Genomic DNA, 25,672 nt, shown 5'->3' on the forward strand with positions numbered 1-25,672 from the left:
CCCGCCGAAGTAAGAATTGAAAAGTGTCGGTGTATTTCGATGCGCAGTTTCGCTTTATAGAATTGTCCGTATGTACCATTCTCTCGGCTCGTATCCATTCACGTCGGGGTTTTCGTTCGCGGGGCTTTGAACACCGTATATAACAACCCTTCCCATCTTATCGCGTGCTTAATCCAATACACCGACCGGGCTTGTATCCCCGTATCCTTCGCGGATCTTCGAAACCTTCCACGGGATACAGAGAATAGGGAGGATAAGTATAAGAAGGCTTAGAACCTTACTCGTTTTCTTTCCCTCGTCGCCGCCCGGGGGCTGGTTTCGATGCGCGCGGAGCCCCGGGGGCTTTTGCGGATCTACGAAAACGCGCGCCCCCAACTTTCCCGAATAAGGATACACGCCGATACCCGGCCTTCCTCTTAATATGCGGCGAGCACTGTAACGATCGATCCGTGGCCGCGGACATAATGAAATCTTACCTATCGAATATCAACGATTCTTTCGTTACGCGTGGGAGACAGTGTCTCCCGAAGGGAGAGGACTGGGACAGCATAGATTATATAGTTTCGTAACCGATTGTAATTTTTATAATAGCCATTGTGATAAATAAGTTTTGATTCAAAAACTTGTTATATTTAAAATCATGCGCAATCCTAAAAACCTACGCAATCGTTTATTAATGCTCGTTTGCTTGGAAAGAGCATTCGTTGCCCAAAAAAATCGGAATAGAGCATAGACTATAACATTAGAGTTCTATAATTAACAGATATGCAGCTACGGTTTTGTCTAACCAGTCCTGTCATTCGACGTGCTCAATAATTGACAATAACTACTCCGTGTTCGAGTTCAAATTTTCCAGAGTTAATATTCTCCTAATTAGGTCGACGAATGCATAGATAATTTTATCCATTTTTCATTCATCTGCGCGGACGGTTTCGAATATGGAGCACACCGCGAGCGAGATGTTACTACGTATGTCATTTCTGCGCCAGGATCCTTTATGCGAAATAAATATTATTAATTTTTAGGAATATTGAAATTCGACTGATAAAATGATATCTGTAAATTGAGTTTCTAACTAGACAGGGGGTTAAACTCGAACCATTAGAAGGATACTTTAACCCGCGGAGTATGTTTCCTGTTAGCAGTAGTTCTGTCTGGCAAAGATCAGCCATGGGAATGGTAATACGAGCCCTCCCCTCCCCCTCTCCCCTGCGCGCGGAGGTGGATCGCGCGAGCCAGTGTCGTTACAGTATTACTTTAATAATTCAACGTGACACGGTCCATGATGTATTTCCATTGGCGTAACGAACGACGTAGCCGGCTGAAGTTGACGTTGTTACAAGTCACGGATAGAATTACCAGGGCTCTAGCCCGCGTTCGCTTCCACGGCGTCAAATTCTCAAGCGAAGCGTAAAAAAGCTCCACTTAATGACGTAGCCTTCGCGAGTGGCTTACTTGTAGGAAGATGCGAGAGGGTTCGTCGTTCGACAAAATCTTCGGTGATCGATGCGAGAAGACTTCGCGCATCTATTTTAAAAAAAACTTTTATACGGATCCCTACTCACCTGAAAATTTCGTAGATTGTCAACTATGCAGGCCAGCACAGCGTTGCGACCCTCGCTGACTGTCACATTCTGTATTTCTTCAGTGAATCTGGGCAACTCGGAATCTGAAATTGTACAAGAAAACGTTGTGTTAATAACTCTTTAAAGATACGATCCGAGATACGATCCTACGCGTGTATAATATATTTTTAAAGGAATCAACATAAATTACAGAACGCGGCCTATTAAAATCAAAGGGGGGGTGCTAAATAATTCCGTAGATTCTCCGACGCGGTAAAAATCACTGGCCACGGAAACTCTGGCCTATTATAAAGCTATCGCATTGAAAGCCTCTCCGCTTAAACGAGCTCGCGCAACGAAAACCTGCGCGGTAGCAGGTTAAACTTTCATTATCCGAAGGAGCAGCATAGTCGAGAGGAAAATATCGCGTCCGCTCGATGGTAAATACATATATCGTTGAACAATAGACCACCGCGCTACGGCAGAGATTGCGAGTTATTATCGTAAGAGCCGCATAACGAGTTCAGGATTCAGCCGGGCCGACCTTAAAAGCTTTTACCTTCGTTAATGTCTTTACGACATCCTGAGCACCTGAATTATTTATGGGCGCAAAGAACCCACTGAGAACGAGAAACAGAGAGCGAGCGAGAGAGGGAGAGAGGGAGAGAGGGAGAGAGAGAGTGGAGGTCGACAGGAGCAGAGAGGAGAAAAAGAGGCGGGGGGGAAGCGTGGATGTGAGCTTGAGGATAAGACCGTGTTACTTTCAGCTCTTTTCAGAACGGTGGCATGGAATGCGGAGCGCCGTTAATTACGTTAGTCGCACTTTATTATGCAACAGCTCGCTGCGTTAATTATAGCATCTAAAACAACGAGCGGGAGAAACGGATCGAGGACGAAACTCTGTTCGCGTAACATTCCAGGAATATTCGATGCGTGTTCGCGTCGTTTAAATTCTACGATGACAGAGAAATTTCTGTTTCGATGAAGATCCTCTATATCGAAATCTTGTATTAACGAAGCGAAAATAGCGAAGATATTTTTCACGAAACAATATATCTCTCTGCCCGTGTAAATGAATTCTCGTCGGGTATAGAGCAAGTCTTCGTTCCTTGACTGATGGAAACCGTAACTGGCTGACTCTTCTGTTTAAGAAATTACTTTAGTTCCAAACACCCTAGGTTTTCGTCCGCGACGGTTTAAGCGGATAGAGGGTTTACTTTATGGAATTAATTCTGAGGAAATGAAATAGAGTACGCGCCTCACCATTTACACGAAACTTGCTTCTCTGTGCAGCATAAACACCGGTATTTTAGGTATATAAATATTAACGTAACGGCGATGGGCTCTGAACGTAGTTCTTGAAACGGGTTTAGTCTCCGTTTGGAATAATCGACGCAATGCGGAAAATCAAATTTCGTCGACAATTATCGATAAATTAGTTTTCCAATTCGCACGAATTTTCTGGTTCGATATCAATTATAGTATAGCTAGCGTAGAAGCTCGAAGCGTCAAATGAAGATCTACGCCCGAAATCCATGATTCTCCTTGCGGCAGGATCAATCCTTCGTTCTCGATCCCCACTCTCGCAGGATCATCGCCTATCTCCGAGAAAGTCGATCAAGGGAAGTGTCCTCGCCTCGAGTATTTTTCCTCGTTGCAACCAACGATATATGGAGGTCACTTGACAGCGTCGGTGACGTTGCGGAAAGACATTGCGTCCGGAAGACGTCAATCCTCTGAAACTCGATCATCCCTCGTTTCGCTTCGGTCCTCTCATACCTTGGCGCGGCAGGGACGGATTTTTCTACTGGATTGTTTTACACAACTGGAAATATTCATTTTGCCTGCAACGTCCCCTCTGGCTATTGGAAAAAACTATTAGAATGTCGTATAAATTTCTGCCATTTTCTTATGTGAAATCAGTGGACGATATTTGTTGTTCGAGGATGATTTATTCTGTCATATTGTTATAATATTTCATTATAACAGGTATTATTCTTCTTTACATTTAATTTACCCGGAAAGCTTTTATATTTAAAAAAAAAAGACAACCATCGACATTTCCTACGATACATGATATTTATAAAAATATCGCGAGCATTTTGATATTGTCGTAAACGTTGCGCGACGTTAACAAATGTTTCCATCGCCGCATAACGAAATGAAGGTTTCGACTGACGTCAATGAAGAATTATCGACTTTGCTACTTCCGCTAACTTGCTGTACACGAAATCAACAGGTTCTCTATTCCGACAGGCACACAATACACGGACCATCGTGATCCCCGAATCGATATTTCAATCCATCTCCGCGACCATCGTCGTCCCGTTTTCGCGGGCGTTGCGGATTGCTTTCGACTGGGACCCCGGCGCGGATCCATACGTTTTTACGGAAGTGGAGCAGCGTGTGTACATGCACATATACGGCCGGGGTTCTTCCAATCTCGAGAGACGAGAGAACAGTTTCATTCTGTGACGTCGTGTGCCGCGCGCTGTTATTCTACTAAGTGGAGTTGAAAACTATATTTCATCGGGAACAAATGTACATCGTTGCGCGCGCGCGGCAACGCAAAAAGAGAATAGACATTGATGCGCGGATGCGAGGGCCGAGAGAGAGAGAGAGAGAGAGCGGCGTCTCTTTCCCTGCAATCGATTTTAGAGGCACCGGTTAATTAGGGTAATTGTGAAAAGTGTATCGGGAAAGCGGCGATTAAAAAAACCTGTATCGCCGCTGCCGCGACGTTGCTCGATAACTTGTGTATTATAGATTGCGAATAAGAATGTTGAAGCGAGTGGCGCGGCTGCTGCCACGAGAGTTGCATGAATCTTTGAGTTGAAGTGTCTTTTGTTAAATATTTATTGTCGTAGAAGCATATATTATCGAGTAATTCAATTAATCATTTATTTTCGTCGATGTAAAAATTGTTGGGAACGTTGAATACTCGAAGTCGATTTTGATCGGGTAGCTTCGATTGAAGGAATTGTATTCTTTAATTTATCGCCTATTTTATCAGCGCATCGGGAACAGTTTGAGGTCGTATCAGGTCGCGCGATATTTTTCGGCATTATTAGAAATTCTACGGGAACCGCAGCCGCGGTCGGAAACTTTGTCCACGGTTAAACATAAGTCCCCGCGACGTGGATCGCGCATTCCGGATTAAACGCAACGCAAAGAGGAGATTATATCCTTGTACTTTCAGTTACGGAGCTTAGTTAATAATAAAGTTAAAACTGTGTATGGCGCGGTGCCGCGCGCCATAAAAGGGGAGTATAAGTTTCTGGTAATGTTACGATACCGCCGCAACGTGCTAATTCGGCAAATTATCGCCCGCGCATGATTCCGCGAACGCACTCGACTTCCGTCGTCTACGTCCAATCGATATTTATTATGAAAAATTGTAAGCTATTTTTGACATTAGAGAAAGCGACGACAGGCGATGCATAATCGTGGAGAAACAACGAAACCGGAACCCAATTCTTAGGTGTGCCATACGTGTGTCACCATTGAACCGCAAATACAATTTGAACGAGCAATATTTTCCCAGCCATTCGCGGCGATGAAATAACGTTACAAGGCAAGAATAAATATTGGGCTGTCCGGGAAAAGTTCGTTCCGTTTCGCGATTAAATTGGAAACTAACAAAAAACCGAACGAATAATCTTTTTAAGGTTTTCTTTGCGTTGCGGGACGCGACGGTATTTGTACAACAATGCGCCGATCAAAGGTGCATTAAAACAATCGTGTTTGTAATTGTTCGGGGTCGTTGAAAAATGGAGCGAATTTTCTGAACTCTCCGATCGTTTTTTTTCTTTTTTGTTTACGAGTTATTAACGAAGAGCAGTGACCATTTTGCGCTTTCGCCTGACGCAATGTAGTAACTCAGCAACGACACGGATTGAATTTTTGTGAATGAGAAAATTACTTGAAATATTACGTATCATATACATAATGTATAATACTTGAATTGAACGCTCCTTCGTCGAAGTACAATTCAAATAATTTTATTAGGCTTGTCAACCTTTCAGGTAGCTTCAAATTTCGTTTCTCTTTTTCCCCAATTTTTGTTAGACCCGTCGGATTTATCGCGTTTAATACCAAAATTACAAATTCCGACTGTTAAAAATGAAAAGGGGAAATTTTTAAAATCCGATAATTGTAACGATGACGGGAACCACGTTCATTAAATCCGCCCTATTAACCAACTTCTCCGTTCTTCGATCAAAATTTCCATGACTTCGGTAAATGCATAATATACCTTTGACACTGTCGATACTATGCTGAATATTTCAACTCGGTTGATTAAACGTTAACGAAGGAACGACCACTGTTTCACAAAGAAGAAAATTCCAGGCAGTCGGAGCATTTACGATTTTTTCCTATAATATTCTCACGCTGTTTTACAAAGTTAAAGGAATACCAAATTACGATCAATAATTCAACGTGTCCGTAATTTTACGGTACATTAACAAATGGTGCAAAGCAATAAAATAAGAAACTTAAACTTGATAATTCTGACCTGACAAATTTTAACAGCGAAATATTGCTACGTTTTATTTAGAGATATGTTTGGATCACTAAAAAATCTCTTGCTACATTTCGCAGTTCGGTTTGCAAATGGAAAAAAAGGATCAGCGCGGGCGTGTAATTAGTACGTAGCTGTAACTCCCATCTACGCACAATACGGTAATGGTAATGAGACCGAGAACAGGTCGTAGCAACCGGAATTCGTAAGCACGTTCCCCGAAAGTCGTTATCAAGCTGATTAACAAGCTTTGATTAAGGCAAATCTGCGCGGCAGGTACGACAGACAACGTGGCCGTGGCGAAACCTCAACTATACTAATGCTTGTCTCGCGCGCAGCAAAGTCGCGTCGCGGTGACAGTGCCGTCGTATTACTTATTTGCACTCGAGTAACTATTAATTAGCCTACGTGACTTTTGACAGTTGCGCCGGGGTTAAGCCACGAATTCGTACGATTTGCTGAATCGCGCTATAGCGCGTGATTCGTCTATGAATATTTCTCGTATTTTCAGTCGCTATTTCGTTCAAATGTTTCGCTACCTCTCAAAATTTCTTTTTCTTTCAAGCGCTTTGATAAAAAAGTATAATTTCATGTGAAGCACCATTTTTTCCCCCACCGTCTGTGTAAGCGTATTTATTTAGCTACAATTTTTCACTCGGTTAGAAAAAGACAATTACGACATCAAAGAGATCCGTGTCATCCTGGTGCATAGTTAATCCAAGAATCTCGTTTCTTTGACGAGACGCAGGCCGGACGCCGCAGGATAAAGAACGCTCGAGGTGAGATACGGTGACAAAGGGCTATATTATTCGAAGAAAGACTGTACACAAGCGATACTTGGCCTCTTCGTAAGCAAGCGCGGAGCAGCGGAACTTGACTCGAGTTTCCAAGCCGCAGGTATGCGGGCAACACTTAGATCTGACCGTATGACTTGGTAATACTAACTTAGAAGTGTTTAGAAGTGCTGTTAGCGGTGCTTGGCCGCAACGCAACATTTGCAATTTGTGATTACGTATTTGACCATAGTCAGGTATTTGCCAGCCTGCTATCGTTTTTTGGTCTATCGAGTAAGTAATGACCCATACGTAGATCACTCTTATGGGGAGTGATATATTATATTATATTCGAATTTATTTATGATCTTGATCTTCCAAATAGAAGCATCCTTTGATCTGCCAATCTGATGTCAGGGAAAATTTCTTCTTCAAAGAATACGACGACTTGTTTCACCATGGAAATTTTTTAAAATATCATGTGAAACGCATTATGCTTCGAGGTGGTCGAATTAGCACAGGTTAGATTGAAATGCCAGTATAAAGGTTCTTCGGCATAGGGTACAATATTGTCAACGGAATGTTAAATGTTTAGAAGCGTTTGAATTCTGATAGTGTCGCATAGATAATTCTCCCTATATTACACGCTGCACGCGGACATTCGAGCGATGTCATTCTCGAGGCTCATTCAATCATTTAGTAATATGAACCTCGAATTCTGTTCAGTCATTATAGTAACAGGATCCCTGAATATTATTAGTCTTTACGGCAATGTGATTTTCCAGTGGCCTTTTCAGTCATTAGCGTAACACGATCCTTGAATTATGTTCTATCATTACAGCGAGATCAATCGCTATGGACTGATCCATTATTCAATTACGTTCTATGCACACTGCAATGAACAATTCGTTAACGATGCCTTGGAAAAATTGTTTGAAAATTAAAAAAAAAAATTCACCATTGAATTTTATCAATAATCGAATTTATTCGTACAAAGATTGATATACCGTTCAACCTGCCTCGGATTCTCAACAATTAAAAAATGGATCTGCAGGAATAGCTAAAATTAGGAAATTTGCCGAAACCCAGAGGAAAATATAAATTATGAATCCGTTCCATTGGAAATTTAGCACCGAGGAGCACAGGTGCTATCCGCGTCGGTATATCGACCAGTTCCCTACCTGTTCTTGGAATCAGAGATCCCAGGATACCGTAAGACGTACAAATACGGTTCTAGCTCATGCTCGAGCAAGAGAGAGAGAGAGAGAGAGAGAGACTAATGAGAAATTCGGATCACAATGTATCGTTGTTACGATCTCGGATTGCATCGGTGAATCGAATACGTAGGGACCACGTAACCAATGCCGCTCTATTCTCTTTCAATTCTCCGCTTCCCCTATCTTTCGGTTCTCTAAACGTCCAATTTCGCTCGCTCCACCCTTCCCCTCCCTCCCCCCCCCATTTTATATCTTAAATAAACGTGTTCCAGCAGAGTTGAAAGGCGCTTTCCAAGCAAATAAAATAATATTTATCTTTAATTACGGTCGCGCTGATGAAAGAGAAAGCGACGGCAATTTTTAATAACGTAATGGAAAAATATCGAGACCGATGCTGCAATTGACAAAAAACTCTCAGCTTTATGCGCTTGCTGGAAAGTAATGAAATTATTTATGCGTTATTCGATGCAGGAAATAAGACGAAAGAATCATTACGATTCTCGATGCTATTGTATCAGAGTGAAGGTTGAAAGTATCGCTTTAACCCTTTTAGTACCGAAGAACGATGCATGGCTGCTCTCGAACAAACATTGTTTTCTTAATATTTTTAATAAACGACGATTTCATTTCTTTCTTCTTCCTTTTGTGAATTCGTTAATATTCAGGTTTCATTCTTGCTATTTCTTTTCCAAATTTTATCAAACTGCATCAAACGAGCTCTGTACATTTTACTCGAGTGAACGTGATTTTTTCGTTGGCACTAAAAGGGTTGTGCTAAGGAAAATCGCAACATCGTGTCGCTGAGATTTCTCAGTACACGATCGAAGCGATCCGTCGTTGTTGCGATAGCAATTGAACGTCCATTGTAGTCGTGTTGTCATGAAAAACCAGTGGAAAGCTATCCGAGCCGACTATCATCATATCGGAGCAAATTAAAGATCGCGGTTCTCCGCTGTTCGAAAGTGGCAAGCTCTGTAACCGTACGCCCGCGTTCCACCGAAGAGTATTTTCTTAGCACACCTCATCAATCCTAACCGTTCCTGGAAACCGCGGCGATGTTTTCAAGAAACCCTCGGCTCAAAAGGTGATTCAATGCTTTCTCGTTAGATGAACGTCCGAGTTGCGCCGGCTGCGCTATTTTTCTTGCCGGCATCACCGCCACCGCTAGACAGTGGCTGTTAGTCATCTGCTCGGCAACGGCGGAGGGAGTCGGCTAAAGAAACGGGAAAAACCGGGCTCTTAATTGGCAAAGCTTTCCTTCGTCACTTTTTCCCCGACTACATTACATTAGCGCGGAAAACTTTGTTTCCCGTACACCGCGTTTTCGTGCGTCGTATGAAGCTTAAGTCGCTAATGAAGTTTCGGGGGCCGAGTTGCGTCTATCGTCGCTTCCATCGGGAGAATATTTTAACCCTTCGAGGACGACGACTGTGTCGACCGAGCGAAGGAGATTTTGTCGGACGTGTCGAGTGTCTTGTGTACAAATTATTATAATTTGTGACGACCGAGGGTCTCGCACGAAAGGGTTAATAATCTCGCGGAGCAACGAGACAATGGGACAAGACGATCGTGTTCCCGAATTCGGTGTTCGCCGGGCGAGGGAAAGTTCCAACGTAAACATCAATCGATCATCAATGCAAATTCCCCCCGAAAGTTCCTTGAAATTTTATCATGGAACTCTGCAAACCAATTTGCAAAGTAGTTTTATCCGTGCGCACGGCAACCGAACTACCACGAGGGGAAAGGGTGGGGGGAGAGGGGCCACGTGGTTGAATCGGGACAGCGTCGCTACAGCTATTTGCCGGAAACCGTGCGCGCGAGAAGAAGTTACCATTCCCGAATCGACCGTTTTCACCGAGTATTCCGGGGAACCGCGATTTGCTCGGAGATAACGCGGGAGGAGGGGAGGAGGGAGGCTCCGATTGTTCTATGCGCCGTTTCAGCGTGCGCCGAAAAAGAAGTTCTCTGTTCCGCGGGCTTGGAAACGACGGAGGGGAACGTTCGAAAAACGGTACGGACGATATTGAAACAGGAGGGGACCGTCAAGAACATTCTTGAAACGAAAATGACAAACCTCGCCGGAGATACCATCTTACTTTTCGTAATCTCGTCGAAACGACCGCTGCTGTTTTCGCGATAGATTTATTATAATAAAGCACGTCCTATCGGCGCATGAACGTCCGCGGTCGGCTGAAGAAGTCGCGGTTCAACGGAGAATAAAGTTTTCATAATACGTTCAAACAACTTGTAGGTTTTATAAAATTTTAAAAGGATCACTTGTCCAACTGGTTAATAATTGCATTTGTATTTTGCAAGTTCCTTGCCTTCGTCATCGATGAAAATACGAAAGCCGCATTTCCTTTCCGCTTAAAAGAATGAAACACCTGCCACATCGGAATCAATTAAAAACTTGACCATCTTCGTTCGAGTCCCCGATAAGACGTACACAATCGTTCGTAGAATTGATTACGGCAATTCGAACGTGTCGCATACCTGAACCAGTTTGAAGTTTGATAAACGAGCAACAACTGCGGGACCGGGGAATTGGGCGCTCTCTCTCTCTCTCTCTCTCTTCCCGTCTCCATAGAATTCAATCGCAAGTATCTAATTATCGATCACGTTCGCGGTGACCAGAAATATGGATACAGGAGGAGAGAGGGAGGGAGAGAGAGAGAGACCTTTGTACGGGAGAAAGTTTTAATCGGCTCGTACACGGGGCCCGGAACGAGATTTCCGAACGAGGAAAATCACCGAAGTCGAATAGCACCGGGCAGGAAGCTCGTAAGGGTTTACCTTAAATGAAGTTAGAGTTTATTGGTTTATCCGGGCAAACGGAAAAGAACTTGTACCGAACGTGCTCAATAATCCGTGCCGCGAGATTATCCGGGGAGCTGGCAGCGTTTCTTCCCGTGCTCGCTCCTTCTGCCTCCCGCGCGCGCTCGCTCGCTCGCTCTCTCCGGCGGCCACCGCCTCGAAATCAGGCTGGAATTTTAACAAGCTGCGGCCGTCCTACGCGCGCGAGTGCCGTACTCCGGTGAAAAAAGCGTACGAAGACTTATGAGAGTCCGCCCGCCGGTGCTCGTTTCTTTTTCTTTTTTTTTTCATTCGCCGCTTTGTGCTACCGTGCAACAATAAACGTCCTCTTGGCCCCTTACGGAAAGTTGCCGGCTCAAAGTGTGTGGCCCGCTGCGTGGCCAAATTCTCATGCGAGAGACCTTTCAACTGCGAAAACTTGGAACGCGATTGATTCGATATCGCTGTTTACTTATTTTACCGGAACACTCGCCGAGAGTTTTCTTGTTACCCGGACCTTGTCCAATTTTTAATTGAAGAGTGCAATACAGCGGGCACCTAGACTTTCGAGAAATAATTAGTTGCCGAAAGCCTGCGCGAATAGTCGAATGTTAGGAATTAATGGACCGATGTTTGAGACTGTCTGTGACTCGAATTAAAGTTCGATTAACAATTCTGTCGATCGAAATAAAGGGAAGCAAAGTCGCGGTTTTTTTTCTTTGGTAAAGGAAGACAAGATTTTAATTGCGGCTGAATAATTTTTGCGGGCACCGTTCTCGCATGTTTGCGGGTCTTTGCATAAATTTCGCAGGAAACCGGGCTCCTTCGCACGGAAACCGAAGCCTCGGCTATTCATGCGGCACCGTAATTCAGGATCAAATTCGACGGAGATAAAATATATTCGTGGCGGAGGTGGGACAGTGATAAATCAGGCAATAAATGAAAGCCCAACGAGGCGAGGAGGAGCAGATAAAAAGAAAATAGGGGAGAAGGAGAGAACAAAGTGGAAGAAAGACAAGCGGTCTTCATTATTTCTAAAAGCGCTCCGGAGGCAGCCTCTGCGACTCACCAACGAGCCTGTTTTGTTGTGTATATCAGCTTCCCGTCCCGGTAGACCGCCGCCGCCAAAGGGTTGACGTCGCAGACGCCTTGCCGTGGAACAGTTATATATTTTTGGTACGATAGCATTTTATTACCACGCGTTCTCCACCTGAAAGGTAGTTTCGCGTGCCTTGGGAATAATTGAAGAGGACTGTACATCCGGTATATATGTGTATATCGTTTATCCAACGATAAAAATATTCGATGTATCATTGGTTTCACTGGATATCAAATTCTCCGGAACGAACGTTTTCAGCTGAAATATTCTCGTTGTTCGCAGTGGCACGGAAAATATCCGATTCGAAGAGACAATTACGGCAACGGAGATTTTACGAAGTTTCAAGATTATATTTAGCTAATGGAAAGACGAATTTTCAGTCGCGTTTAAAATTCCGAGGAAAATTTCTTAAAATATCATCTCAAGAAAAAGATTCGTTAATACGAATTTACCATTCTCGAAGAATAGATTTTGATAATTCGAAAATAGATATTTTCATGGAATTCTTTTCATTTATCATATGTTATAATATATGTCGTTGACGGTAATTACGTCTCGAATTTTATTTGAACAATCAAGCACTTTGTTCAAAGTTCACACCGTGTATGAAATAATTCTTCGCGAATTCGTTGGTGGCCTTGTCAGATAGGAGGGCGAGAATTAAGGGATTAAAGGGCGAATTTTGTTTATCGCGGCCGGCGATAAAAGAAGGGATTAAAACGCCAGCAGAATCCCGGTGTAATTACTTCAGGTGGTTCGGCTCGGTTCGGTTCGGTATCCTTCGTTCCGATTTGCAAACGGAACGGGAAAGAGGGAACGGAAGATCAATGGCAGGGGACGAACGGTGAATAACGGCGGCAGGAAGTGACGGGTTTCGAGTGAAGTTAAAGGAAACGACAATGGTGTGTTCTTCACCGCAGCAGTAACAGGACTTGCCACTTTAGCCATCGGATAAATAAGAGCCATTTAAATGTGATATCCAGGGAGATTGAGGGATAGAGACCGCGCGAGATTGGAAACATAGAACCCGATACCGTACATACGTACTCCACGCGCTGATACACCGCTCTCTACTTAACGTTTACTAACTATTCACCGCTCTCGCTGCCGCTTGCGCCGACACTCTCTCTCTCTCTCCCTCTCTCTCTCTCTCCCTTTCTCTTTCTCTCTCTGCCACGTCTGTCATTCCCACGAAATCCCCGGCTCGCTATTCTCGGCCCGACTGCCACGGATTCTTCGACGCGTTGCATAAATAATGTACATTACTCCTCGCGGCGAATCTGCCCATCCGATATTCGTCGATTTCAAATTTTCATGGGCCGGCCGATATTTAAAACCGCCGAGCGGCCGGACACGCCGATTTATTTTTCATACGTCGAACTTTGCTTATTAGTGACTCGTTTCCATAAATTGAATTTAATCAATGCAACCCGTTGTCGGCGGGCCGGCTCCGTATCGGCCCAACGAAAATATCATTTCGACCCTATGAATATTAATCTTTGATGAATACGCTTTCACGGCGGCGGCGGCGGTGGTTCTAAGTAAGTCGAATGCATGAACCCTCCTTTTGTGACGCTTCGACAATGGAAATTCCGCAGAGAGAAACCCATCGACGAAATGAAATCTGATTATATCGGTCGGTAAATGAGTTTTTCCAAAATCTTGACCAGATATTATTAAAATAATAATAATAAATCGACGCACGAGTTAACCCTTTGCACTGGAGCGGTGACCGCGAGGCAACGTAAAATTGTTCCACCACGTTGCAAAATAATCTCTAAGCTAAGAAAGTTTGTATTTTTGAAAATTGTTAAGGTTATGTTCTGATGATACGAATGACGGGAATCGATTACATAAAATGGATTTTGTTATATAAAATGGAAATACTGTAAGCCGGAGAAATTACTTCAGATTTCCAGTTGAAATGGCTTCGGATGCAAAGGGTTAAAAGAGAAACAAGAGAACGAAATACTTTTGACGGTATTTTAACCAAAAGTGACATTAAAATATTACTATAGAGTTCCATAGAGAGCTGTGAAAGGTTAATGTTCGAGCCGATTTTAGGAAGGTTATATTGTTGCATAGGGCGAGCGAAAACGTTATTTTTTTTTTAATGACCGGCCAAAGGAGCGCGCCCCGCGTTCCGCGGTAATAAAGTCGATTAATCAAAATTTGCGTACCCGCGCATTATGATGGCTAAAAGCTTCCAACGGCGGCCGGCCGTGATAAATGTCGGCGCCATTAAAATATCCAATTATCAGAAACAAGAAATCCGTCGGAGGTTGGAAATCGTTTACCCATATTTCACGGTTTTCATCCGTTTCCCTACCCGCCCGCTCCGTTGCGTTTCTGATTTATCTCGCGCGGCGAAACAAGAAAAATAAAAATGAAAAAAATAAAAACGAAACGCGACAGAAAAGGAAATTATTTTATTTCGTGCTTCGGAATATCAGTCCGGGGGAGGGCTCATTCATATTCATGCCAACGCCCGGCCACTTCGTCTCCGAAATGCGACTTACCGTGATCGTGTTGGTTACTTGAAGATTCAAGCACTGTCTCCTCTGTATTCGAGCCCGGTTCCGTTCCCTTATTCCTTCCCGGCGCGCTGCTCTCTCCCTCCCTCCCTCCCCCCCCCCCTCTCTCTCTCTCTCCCTCGTCCTTTGATTGCGCTCGGTAATAGTCGACCGATCTCTCCCGGCCGACCGAAAGCCGACCACCGTTTTTAAGACGTAAACAGAGAGATTTGTACGACCGTCACGTCGATAATCTATTAATCGCGGTCGGAACTCCTCGATTTATCCGGCCGTTGTTTGATCGCGGTTCTCATCACGGCCAAACCGCGAACGATCCTCGACTTTTACGAAACGAAAGGGTTATTAACATTCGTCGTGGGGGTTTTTCTTCTTCTTCTTTTTTAAAGCACCGTTTCCCATGCCTCGTGTACGGAACCGAGACACGGAAATACATTTCCCGCGACCCGAATCGTTGTATTGATTCGTCGCGGTCTCGAAGGTAAACGTAACATATTGGGGCACCGTGCATATGAAATTGCCGCTCGAAGATTGCGCTAAAGTTCCTCTCTGTATTAAAGAGGCACGAAATAAATCGCGCGAACGTCGGTCCCTGGCAATATCTGAGCTTACGGCGGAGTGCGGAGTCTATTCGAACGCATGGGGGACGAGATAGTTCGCGTAAACGAGGCGTTCGGATGATAGAGGCTCGCTGGTTAACCCTTTCACCGTGTTTCAATTCGTTTGAATAGTCGAGATTTATTAGGATTAAAATTATATTTTTAATGCAGAGAAATTCAGTTTCTTAATCATCGAAAGATGTTTTCATAAAAATGCAACCTAGGCGAGGGATTCATCCCTTGCACTATCGCTGATTTGATGCTGCGACGATTAGCACTTGTTCTTAATATTCTTAATAATAGTTTCTTTTATAGTCTGTATTTCCCTTTGTTTCTTTACTTTGACAAGAAAAGAATTTATTTTTATGCCGATGTAGAATAAATTAATAATATTCATATTTATTAATAATTGCGTAAAATCTTCGCCACTCGTAGTTATAGTGCAAAGGATTAATTGTGCATTGTAAAAGAATATATCGAGAAGGCAGGAAATTATTTAGACTATCAAATAGAGATGTGGAGCGATGCTAATATCAGAAATAATAGCAAGCGACAGCTGAAATTGGGGCAAGAATAAATAGAACACTCGAAATGTCACACACACACACACACACACACACACACCGTTTCGAAATAGAAAATTATTTCGGCTATAAGACGGTTCGCATGACGCGCGATAGACGTTTCGCGAGCGGGGAGTGGTCTCTAATCTCGTTCGGTAATATCCAGATCTCCATTCATTAGATGCAGCTTCCATTAACAAACGAATATAGATACTTTGCGGAGCATCGGCGACGGCGGCAGCGGCGGCGTCGATCGATTTCTCCGCTTCGGTTAAAATTAACATCCGACGTTATTCGGTCCGACAGGTTCCTCCACGGCGCGCCGTGATTACACCTCGCGCAGTCTTGTCATGGGCAGGGGAGTAACTCATCAAATACTGTCATCTTCCAAGCTTGTGTAAACATGTAATGCCTTCGGTATCGGGGCCGTTGCACACGGACGGACCCGCTGATTAACACGCTAACGGTTCGTAAGTATTACATTATTCATCCCTCACGGCGATACCGGTGACTATTAATTAACGGGCGCGCCGTGTAATCAGTTCGTGATGTTGACGGGGGCTTAATTAGAATTTTTTTCTTCTCTCCCTCCGAACGGTCACGCCGAGAGCCGCGAGAAAGTTGTTGCCGCGGGTCTTATTGCGGACCCCGCGAACCGGATCGATCTAACCCCGGGACAAAACGTCGGCTTGTCCGAAAAGTTTTTCGCGGCCCGATAGATACCGTTCAAACAAGATCGATGAATACGTATGACGCTTTACAGCGTCCTGGAACATCATAAACCGCGCCCACCACCGATAGAAACGATATCGAACGAAAGTTGTTCGATACGAAGAACTCGTCGAAATAGTTTCTTTGCGCGAAAACGTTTCAGAGTAGATTTCTCGTTTCGAAAGTGTAATATTTCAATATTTCAGTGACTTGGAATCGTCATAGGGACGTAAGTCATATTTTCGATAATTTTAGGGTAATTTTTTCAATCACTTTCTCGTGGAGGAATTTGGACTTTAAGTAGCTTAAATTGAAGCTGAAGGTGTCTACTTTTCGACCCCGGAAGGTACATTTCCGTAGAACGGCCTGGGATTTTTTTATAATTTTTTTAATCAACTTTTCGGGGTTATTAGACAGTCTGGGGCTCATTTTTGGACTTTGAGCCAGTTTTCAATCACTTTCCCGTGGATGAATTTGGACTTCGAGCAGCTTAAATTGAAGCTGAAAGTGTCTACTTTACAATCCCGGAAGCTACATTACAGTAAAACGGCCTGGGATTTTTTTATGATTTTTTGAAGCAACTTTTTGGGGGTAGTAGGCAGTCTGGGGCTCACTTTTGGACTCTGGGCGAGTTTTCAATCACTTTCCCGTGGATGAATTTGGACTTCGTGTAGCTTAAATTGAAGCTGAAAGTGTCTACTTTAAGACCCCGGAAGGTACATTCCCGTAAAACGACCTGGGATATTTTTATAATTTTTTTAATCAACTTTTCGGGGGTATTAGACAGTCTGGGGCTCATTTTTGGACTTTGGGCCAGTTTTCAATCACTTTCCCGTGGATGAATTTGGACTTCGAGTAGCTTAAATTGAAGCTGAAAGTGTCTACTTTACGACCCCGGAAGCTATATTACCGTAAAACGGCCTGGGATTTTTTTATGATTTTTTGAAGCAACTTTTTGGGGGTAGTAGGCAGTCTGGGGCTCACTTTTGGACTGTGGGCGAGTTTTCAATTACTTTCCCGTGGATGAATTTGGACTTCGGGTAGCTTAAATTGAAGCTGAAAGTGTCTACTTTAAGACCCCGGAAGGTACATTCCCGTAAAACGACCTGGGATTTTTTTATAATTTTTTTAATCAACTTTTCGGGGGTATTAGACAGTCTGGGGCTCATTTTTGGACTTTGAGTGAGTTTTCAATCGCGTTCCCGTGGGGCAATTTGTACTTTAGATAGCTTAAATTGAAGCTGAAAGTGTCTACTTTACCACCCCGGAAGCTATATTACCGTAAAACGGCCTGGGATTTTTTTATGATTTTTTGAAGCAACTTTTTGGGGGTAGTAGGCAGTCTGGGGCTCACTTTTGGACTGTGGGCGAGTTTTCAATTACTTTCCCGTGGATGAATTTGGACTTCGGGTAGCTTAAATTGAAGCTGAAAGTGTCTACTTTAAGACCCCGGAAGGTACATTCCCGTAAAACGACCTGGGATATTTTTATAATTTTTTTAATCAACTTTTCGGGGGTATTAGACAGTCTGGGGCTCATTTTTGGACTTTGAGTGAGTTTTCAATCGCGTTCCCGTGGGGCAATTTGTACTTTAGATAGCTTAAATTGAAGCTGAAAGTGTCTACTTTACCACCCCGGAAGCTATATTACCGTAAAACGGCCTGGGATTTTTTTATGATTTTTTGAAGCAACTTTTTGGGGGTAGTAGGCAGTCTGGGGCTCACTTTTGGACTCTGGACGAGTTTTCAATCACTTTCCCGTGGATGAATTTGGACTTCGGGTAGCTTAAATTGAAGCTGAAAGTGTCTACTTTACAATCCCGGAAGCTACATTCCCGTAAAACAGCCTGGGATTTTTTTATAATTTTTTTAATCAACTGTTCGGGGATATTAGACAGTCTGTGGCTCATTTTTGGACTTTGGGCGAGTTTTCAATCGCGTTCCCGTGGAGCAATTTGGACTTTAGGTAGCTTAAATTGAAGTTAAAAGTGTCTACTTTACGACCCCGGAAGGTACATTCCCGTAAAACGGCCCGCCCGATGGAAATTCGTCATTTGTATATTACAGAAAATAATCGATTCTCGTTCTTCGAATTCTAAATAAATTAAATTCTAACTCCTACCAAACAGAAATTGCTTGAAACTGCATTTTTTGGAAACATGTGATACGTAAAACGATAAAACATGAAACGCGCGCGGTATGAAAGAGCATAGATCATTAAAAGCAACACAGAAGCTTTGGAACGATTACAATAAAATATCGTAACGATTTCTTTACTTAAAAGCCGACGTTTACCAGGGAAGTATTTGCGAACCTTTGAATTCACGGCAGCAATTCTCTTTTTTGCGAGAGCCGACGATTTTTCCAGAAGCTTCGGGGATGGTACATTCGATATTTTACGATCGCGGGAGCGCATCGATGCACCTCGTGTTTCAACGATGTCGAAAATATTTAGAAAACGAGCGAGAGCAGATGTCCGCCGTGAGGGGCTTCGCTCGCGCTCGAAGAAATCCGCCCGGCACGTCGGGATAATTCATTTGATTAGGATGGAAACGAACCGCCGCAGACTTTATATTATCGAGGACACTTCCCTCATTAATTAAAGGTCTTGCGAATTCACAATTGGACTGTCATAGTGACGACGGTTAATTAAACATTTCGCCTTTTTATTCTTCTCTCTCTTTCTCTCTCTCTCTCTGCTGAATCGAACCGCGAGAAAGTTTCTGCGTTTTTCACTCGGAATCTGGGTTACGCGTTCGATCAATACGCCGTATGAAATATGTTCTACAATCGAATCCCATTATCACTACCAGAACTATTAGTACAGCTCGCGGTGGTGTCCGAGTAATGGATGCATTTCATATCTTTGCGTTCGCGAACTTTTTGTCAGGCGATACGCGGAACGGACTCGAGCGTTGCATTTTACTTTTTATTCCGCCCGAACGTTCGTGTTAATTACGATTCGACGTTCCTGTACGGAACTTGAGACGGACGCGCTGCACGGTCTGTTACGTTTCTGCGACTATAGGAAAGTCTGTTAACACGTAAAATAATTTTTATAGCAACGAAGTCTAATTTTAGAAGAATTGTTAGAGAAATGAAACTTTTCGTACGAATCGCGAGAGTTGATTTCATATTTATAAAATTCACTTGGTCGCTTAACCCTTTACACTAATATTCCTTTCACCCTTATATCAGCCCGTAATATTTTTAATAACAGTACCAGACTATTTTTATTTATTTTATTGCCTCTATGTACTTTTCTTTCTAAACGTTGACGACAGAAAAATTTATTTTTCTTTCGATCTAGAAGAAAAATTAATAATATTAAGTCGTTATTATAGTGCACGGGGTTAAAGTGGAAAAACACTGTACACCGGAAAAATAATTTCAGATTTACAGTTGAAAGGGTTAACACGTCGAGGAAGACTCGACGCTCGAGAGGTATTCCCCGGCTCTCCGCAGAATTTATGGAACGGGATACCGAAAAATCGTGGATACTTTCAATTATCCCCGAGCGGGCTGAAATCTGATTTTACGGTAACAGGCCGTAATAAAATCATTAAACCGGTGGCCGGCAATCGTAAAGGATCGAGAATCGCGGCTAACTGGAGCCCCCGGCGGCAACCCCGGTGGTATCCGCGGAATTCGCTACTCGGAATCAGCCCCCGAGCCCATTATCAGAAGAGCGGCGGAGTAGAAAATGTCGACTTAACGCGGGATATATGAACCCCTCCCCTCCCCTACCTCCTCTTCGCTCTCCGGCGAGCGGAATTGGTCATATCGTAGGATTTCTCGCGCGGCAATGCCGTTGATTAGTCGGCCGCGGTTCCCAGGGAAACGTGGAAATAGAAAGAACGAAAGAAAGATGTTCCCGGGTACGTGCTCGCGCGCACGAGCAAAGAGATAGAGAGAGAGAGAAAGAGTGATAGAGCGAGTGTGAGAGAGAGAGAGAAAGAGTGATAGAGCGAGTGTGAGAGAGAGAGGGGAAAATGGACGGCGAATAATGGTGAGCGCGGTTGCGGCCGCGGCTGGCACGAACCGGCAACTCCTTCTCTTGGGGAAAGACGGGAGAGAATTGAAGGAGGGCGAGTCGATCTCCGCGGATAGCTATGATTGACATCCGTTCTTGTTGCAAGCCACGGCCCCGCCATCCAATTCGTAACGATTACAGACGGGCCCCAGACGTTTTGAATCGGCCTCGGAGCCCGGCTGAAACGAAGTTGCATCACCATTCAGGGGAAAACGACATTTTGAAATTCTCGAAGGATAGGGATTCCTCCTTTCATAACTTAGAGAACCGCGCAGAACGCTATTGCAATTTTCGACGAATATTATAATTATGTAGAGGTTCCTGCGAAGTGACAATGTAATTTTCAAGCGGTTATTGCTTTTTCATGTTACTAATAACTATGACGGCGGAATTAGATAGGTGGTACTGCTATTAGCTTTACGGAGTCAATTTGACCGAGTCGCCATTAATTGTGGGGTCAATTTGATATCGAGTCATCGTTAAAATCGATGCGCAGTCAATTCGAAGGATTTTATTGCTATAAGAATTTCGACTTTAAGCAAGTATTAAAATAATACGTCCATCAAAGTATATTTATAAAGAATATGTGCACTGTCCCAACAATTTTGAACAATAATTTACGGTCAAATAAAACATATCCACAGTATTCACAGAAAAAGTGCATCGTTTTCAAGCAATGCAATGCACAAGTCACGACTATTCCATTTTCTGTAACTCTACAAGTGCATTAGAAAATCTAAAATTAAAGTCTCAAAGAAACGCATTGCAACGTAACAGGATAAATAACAGAACCAAGGATTTTTATAAAATTCTATAGATATTCGACAAAGTGGAAGAAAAAGTGTGACAAACAGAAAAATCGATAGAGAAAACGAATTATCAGGCGATTTCATCGAATCCGAAATAAAACGTCCGAGACAGGAGAGATACGAAGGACGGTGGATATCGTAATTATAACGCATTGGATTTCAACGAATTGCGAGCACGCCGAAACGGGCAGAGATCACGGACGCAAGTGGCCGCATCGAAGTAAAGGTTCGACGAGAATAGGACGCGCGTCGGAGCGAGGCATTTCCGTTCAACCGGGAGCAGCAGTAGCAGCAAAAGCACGAGCACGCTGCCCTGGGCTCGGCTTCGGTGCATTTAGCCCGATTTTCCTACAATTATTGATCGACGTGCGCCATGAAAATGTTTACGACAGAATATTGAAATGAACGTTGCCTTTCATACTTCATCGGATGCATCGTGATACGACCGGAATTTCGATACGGTGATAGAAACTCGGGGATGGATACGGTAACAGTCGTGGAGAACGCGTAACGGATATTTTAAATAAATTCCGCGGAACGATCGCGAAAGTCACCGGTGAAAGATTGATTTCCCAAATGCGCTTCCTTTCGGAAGTTTACGGGTTACCGGTCTTCTTTTTTTTCTCTTTTATTTTTTTTTCTTTGCCAGCGAGCGCCTGCGTATCGAGTATCTGTATTATTCAGTTCTGTCTCTCGGTGCTCGATAAGACGAATCTAACAACTCTCCGGACGGAGTGCTCGCGTTCAGGAGCTGAAGATGTTACGTTGGAATAAATATATTCGATTACGGTACGAATTTAATCCGAATGAGGAGAAACAATTTAATTGATTAAGGTATCGGAGCCGGTCACTGTGCGGTCTCGGCACTTTTAATTAAACATTAATATAATTATATTAATATAACATAGATACAATTAAAGCCGAAACGCCACGTTAAAAATCACCCGCTCACTCATCGAACAAGACCGATATTTATGGTCAAGATTACGCGATGATTTTATACACGTTTAAATACTTTGAATCCTTCTAATTATTTCTGCTTCCAATGCGACGGCGTTGTTACGGTTAATCGAAACGGTTCTCGTTACAAGCGAGCAAACGAATTTTTTTTTTTCTGCTTGATTGAAATTGCGCTCGCGGGGTCGCAGTAATAATGAATTCATTAGTGGCAGGCGGCCCGTAGGTGTTGGATTCGGGTAGCGGCATTAACGACAAACAATTTTCATTTATCAAGCCCTTTGGCATTGATAGTAACCGCCGAGGACAAACTGTGCCCGGTAATATCAATTAATGGTTATTCGATAGCGGGGCGGTAAAAATTCAGTATCGAGCACCGGTTTCCACGAGGCTCTCCTGCACCTGAGGGATTAATTAAATATAGTTATCCCCTTTCCGATGCGACGCGGGCAAAGTCCTCGGTTCTGTCGGTGATAACCGTGTCGAAGAAGGACGAAGTTCCGGGGTCGGCGCGGACGCGAGGACCGAGCGAGAGAAGTTACTTTACAATACTGTACGGGATGCCACGTGAAACGGTCCGTTTCATTGCCCCCCTCCCGGCTGTATACAGGCGGGTGCGGTCGTTAACGCGATGTGAAAACACGGCCGTTTCCTAGTTTATTTCGGCTTTTACCGGAAACAACAACAGCAACAGCAATAATGCCCTGACGCTTCACTAGACTGTACCAGCGAGCGTGTGATTTTCGCGCGGAGGCAGGGAACCGGCGCGGCGGTAGATCAAGCTTTCCATCGCGTTAATCTTCGGAGATTTCGCGGTTCTTGCCACTGATTTCAGCTGGATTATGGTCGCCGCTAAACGATCGGTTCGCCATTATGGATAGGAATAACAAGAGTCTTCCATTTCGAGCTGCGACCACCGGATACCTGATAGACGTTTTACGTTTAACAGCCTCGCCTCGTAACGTCGGACGGTGCCAATCGATTTCGATTTTTCATTCGATTAAATGTCATTCGTTGAGGTCGTTGATCGTCGAGAAATCGACGATTCAATTAACCGATTTATAAACATTAATCGTCGAGAAATCGACGATTCAATTAACCAATTTATAAACATTAATCGTCGAGAAATCGACGATTCAATTAACAAATTTGTAAACATTAATCGTCGAGAAATCCACGATTCAATTAACCGATTTATAAACATTAATCGTCGAGAAATCCACGATTCAATTAACCAATTTACAAACATTAATCGTCGAGAAATCGACGATTCAATTAACCAATTTATAAGCATTAATCGTCGATTGCAGATTAAAAGGGACAATTAATAATCGTCGATTTTTTAATGGATACTTTGATGCGATTCCGGCAGAAATGTTCTTTTCCTCAATAAATCTTTATCGTGCATTCGCCGTGCCGGAGAAGTATACATAGTTCACCACGCGGTGTCGCCGAGTCAGGGGATATGTCGGCCAAGGGAGATCTGATTTATTTAGCGTCGAAAAATCACGATCGCGACCGACGGGATCATGCTCCCGGGCATCTTAAAATAATATAATCGAAGAATGTCGGAACATGTTCGGATGAATATAACTCCGGGGGTTGGCTCCTCGCGCTTACGTCCACTTGGAGATAGATTTCCCCGGGTTATATTCATGAGGCTACGTACAGTTATTGAAAAGTAAAATGTCAGGGATGGCTTGCGAGTTACCGCGCGGCATAAAATTCTCTCCGTGGAAAATAAAATACAGGAATAACGGGCGGATCACGTGACGGGCCTGACTGATATTTTTGTAGCTTTCATTTTCATTGTTTCACCTTGAAATACGTGGCGAACATGTCAAATTTAATCAAGTGAAAGGAAGTTTAAGCTTTTCACCACCCTGTGTTCTATTTAGGCAATGTATTTGACAGTCGTGGAATTTATCAAAATTTATCTGCACGGGTAATGCAAATAATAATTAATAATTAATTCGAAGAAATAATTTAGTACCACTGTTTCTTTAAAGTCGATTAAGAAATGTATAAAAAGGCAAGCTAGGGAGGGGTTGATACAGTACGTAATAAAAATGAACGACTCACTGTTCTTGTAATTGTCTGATATCGAGGCATAGTGCGTCCCACGATGGTGGCCGGATATTTGCCCCAATATTTCCAGATTCCTCGATTGCCGTCCTGCAGAGGCAAACAGAGAACAGGTACATTAATGGCCAAGCAACGACGGAATCGATACGCTCCCGTTGCTAAAAAGGAACGGTATCAACGGATCGTGTCTTTATCTCGACGACCGGGGCTAGATTTCCAACTAAATCTCCGCGCTGGTTCATTTAAATGAATCTTTATTTCAGTTAAAGAGCCTCCGATGAAGTCGACCGACATTTCGAACGTGAAATGAATTCCGTCGGTCGGAATCATTTAATTCTGATATACCGTCTCTGATGAAACGTGGCAATGCCGAGTATTAATCAAACATTGCCCCAAAGAGAGTTAACACTTAAACGACCACGGGATTTCTCGTGTTGCTTCTTTTGATTTCTCGTTTTTGTTTCTTTCCTCTGAGAAAAACAAAATGCGGAATTACTAAACTTGTATTAAAAACAACCTTCGCAATAATTGGGTGTCCTCGTCAATTTTGTTCCGCGACAACGAGGAAACAATATGCGGTTTATTTAAGTGAAATTATCCTGTAAAATATCCTGTCGAACATCGGCTTCGCTTTTCCCAGCAAGTTCGACGCGCCGGCTCGATCACATTTTCCCGGGAATTTTCCTTGAACAACGGCTCGTCCAAACAGGCCGCGCTTATTGGGAGCAATTACCCGCACTCTTTTGTCAAGTATTCCGGACAGTGAAATGGTAATTTAAAGTTGGAAATCATGACCTACTGTTGGCGAGTTCACCGATGTTCCGCCATGACAACTACGGAAAGTAATTTTCATAACTTGGATGGACTGTAGGTCTTTTCCGTGGAGAAGTACAAGAAAGTACGAGTAGCGGATGGAAATGTTGCATGGTTCGGTAACGACTAACTTCCTGTGATTTTATTTATCGTTCTTCTTTTTTCTCTCTCTCTCTCTCTCTCTCTCTCTCTCTCTCTCGATGTATATATGTAAGCGTAGACGCCGCGATAAGCTCGAAGAGTGCAATTGAACTTTTTGAAACGCGGATGTATCGCGTCTTGATTTCACAGTCTAAGGTAATTTTGCTTAATGCAATATCGTGTGAGAGTGGACGGAGACTTTGCGCGACGAGTGTATTGCTTATTATACAGGGTGGGCAGCACAACCGCGCAGGGGGGATGATTATATATCAAAAGGCAAGTTGCACCGTTAAAATTTATTTAGACTTAAAAGAATCGATTATTTTCTGTAATATATAAATGACGAATTTTTACACTTGGCAAAATACTAACGCTATTGTTAGTGTTTGCGAAGTGACGAATTTTCGTGATACCGTTAAGACTAAACTAGAGGCACAGTAATCGAGCCCACAGCAACAGACT

At 43.4% G+C, this 25,672-nt stretch overlaps 1 protein-coding gene across 1 annotated transcript in view; it reads right to left on the bottom strand.

The window, feature by feature from the left end:
- The window catches only part of LOC144478315 (lachesin), a 52,987-nt gene extending 28,437 nt beyond the window's left edge, over positions 1 to 24,550 (bottom strand). Inside the window, exons 1-3 of the mRNA XM_078196084.1 lie at positions 24,478 to 24,550; positions 24,254 to 24,346; positions 1,566 to 1,669 (exon numbers count right to left, since the gene is read on the bottom strand). Coding sequence (XP_078052210.1) covers positions 1,566 to 1,669; positions 24,254 to 24,346; positions 24,478 to 24,550 — 270 coding nt within the window. The remainder of the gene's footprint in view (positions 1 to 1,565; positions 1,670 to 24,253; positions 24,347 to 24,477) is intronic.
- Between the last annotated feature and the right edge of the window lie 1,122 nt (positions 24,551 to 25,672).

This window comes from Augochlora pura, chromosome 2 (assembly GCF_028453695.1).
Source record: "Augochlora pura isolate Apur16 chromosome 2, APUR_v2.2.1, whole genome shotgun sequence".
Lineage (NCBI taxonomy): Eukaryota > Metazoa > Arthropoda > Insecta > Hymenoptera > Halictidae > Augochlora > Augochlora pura.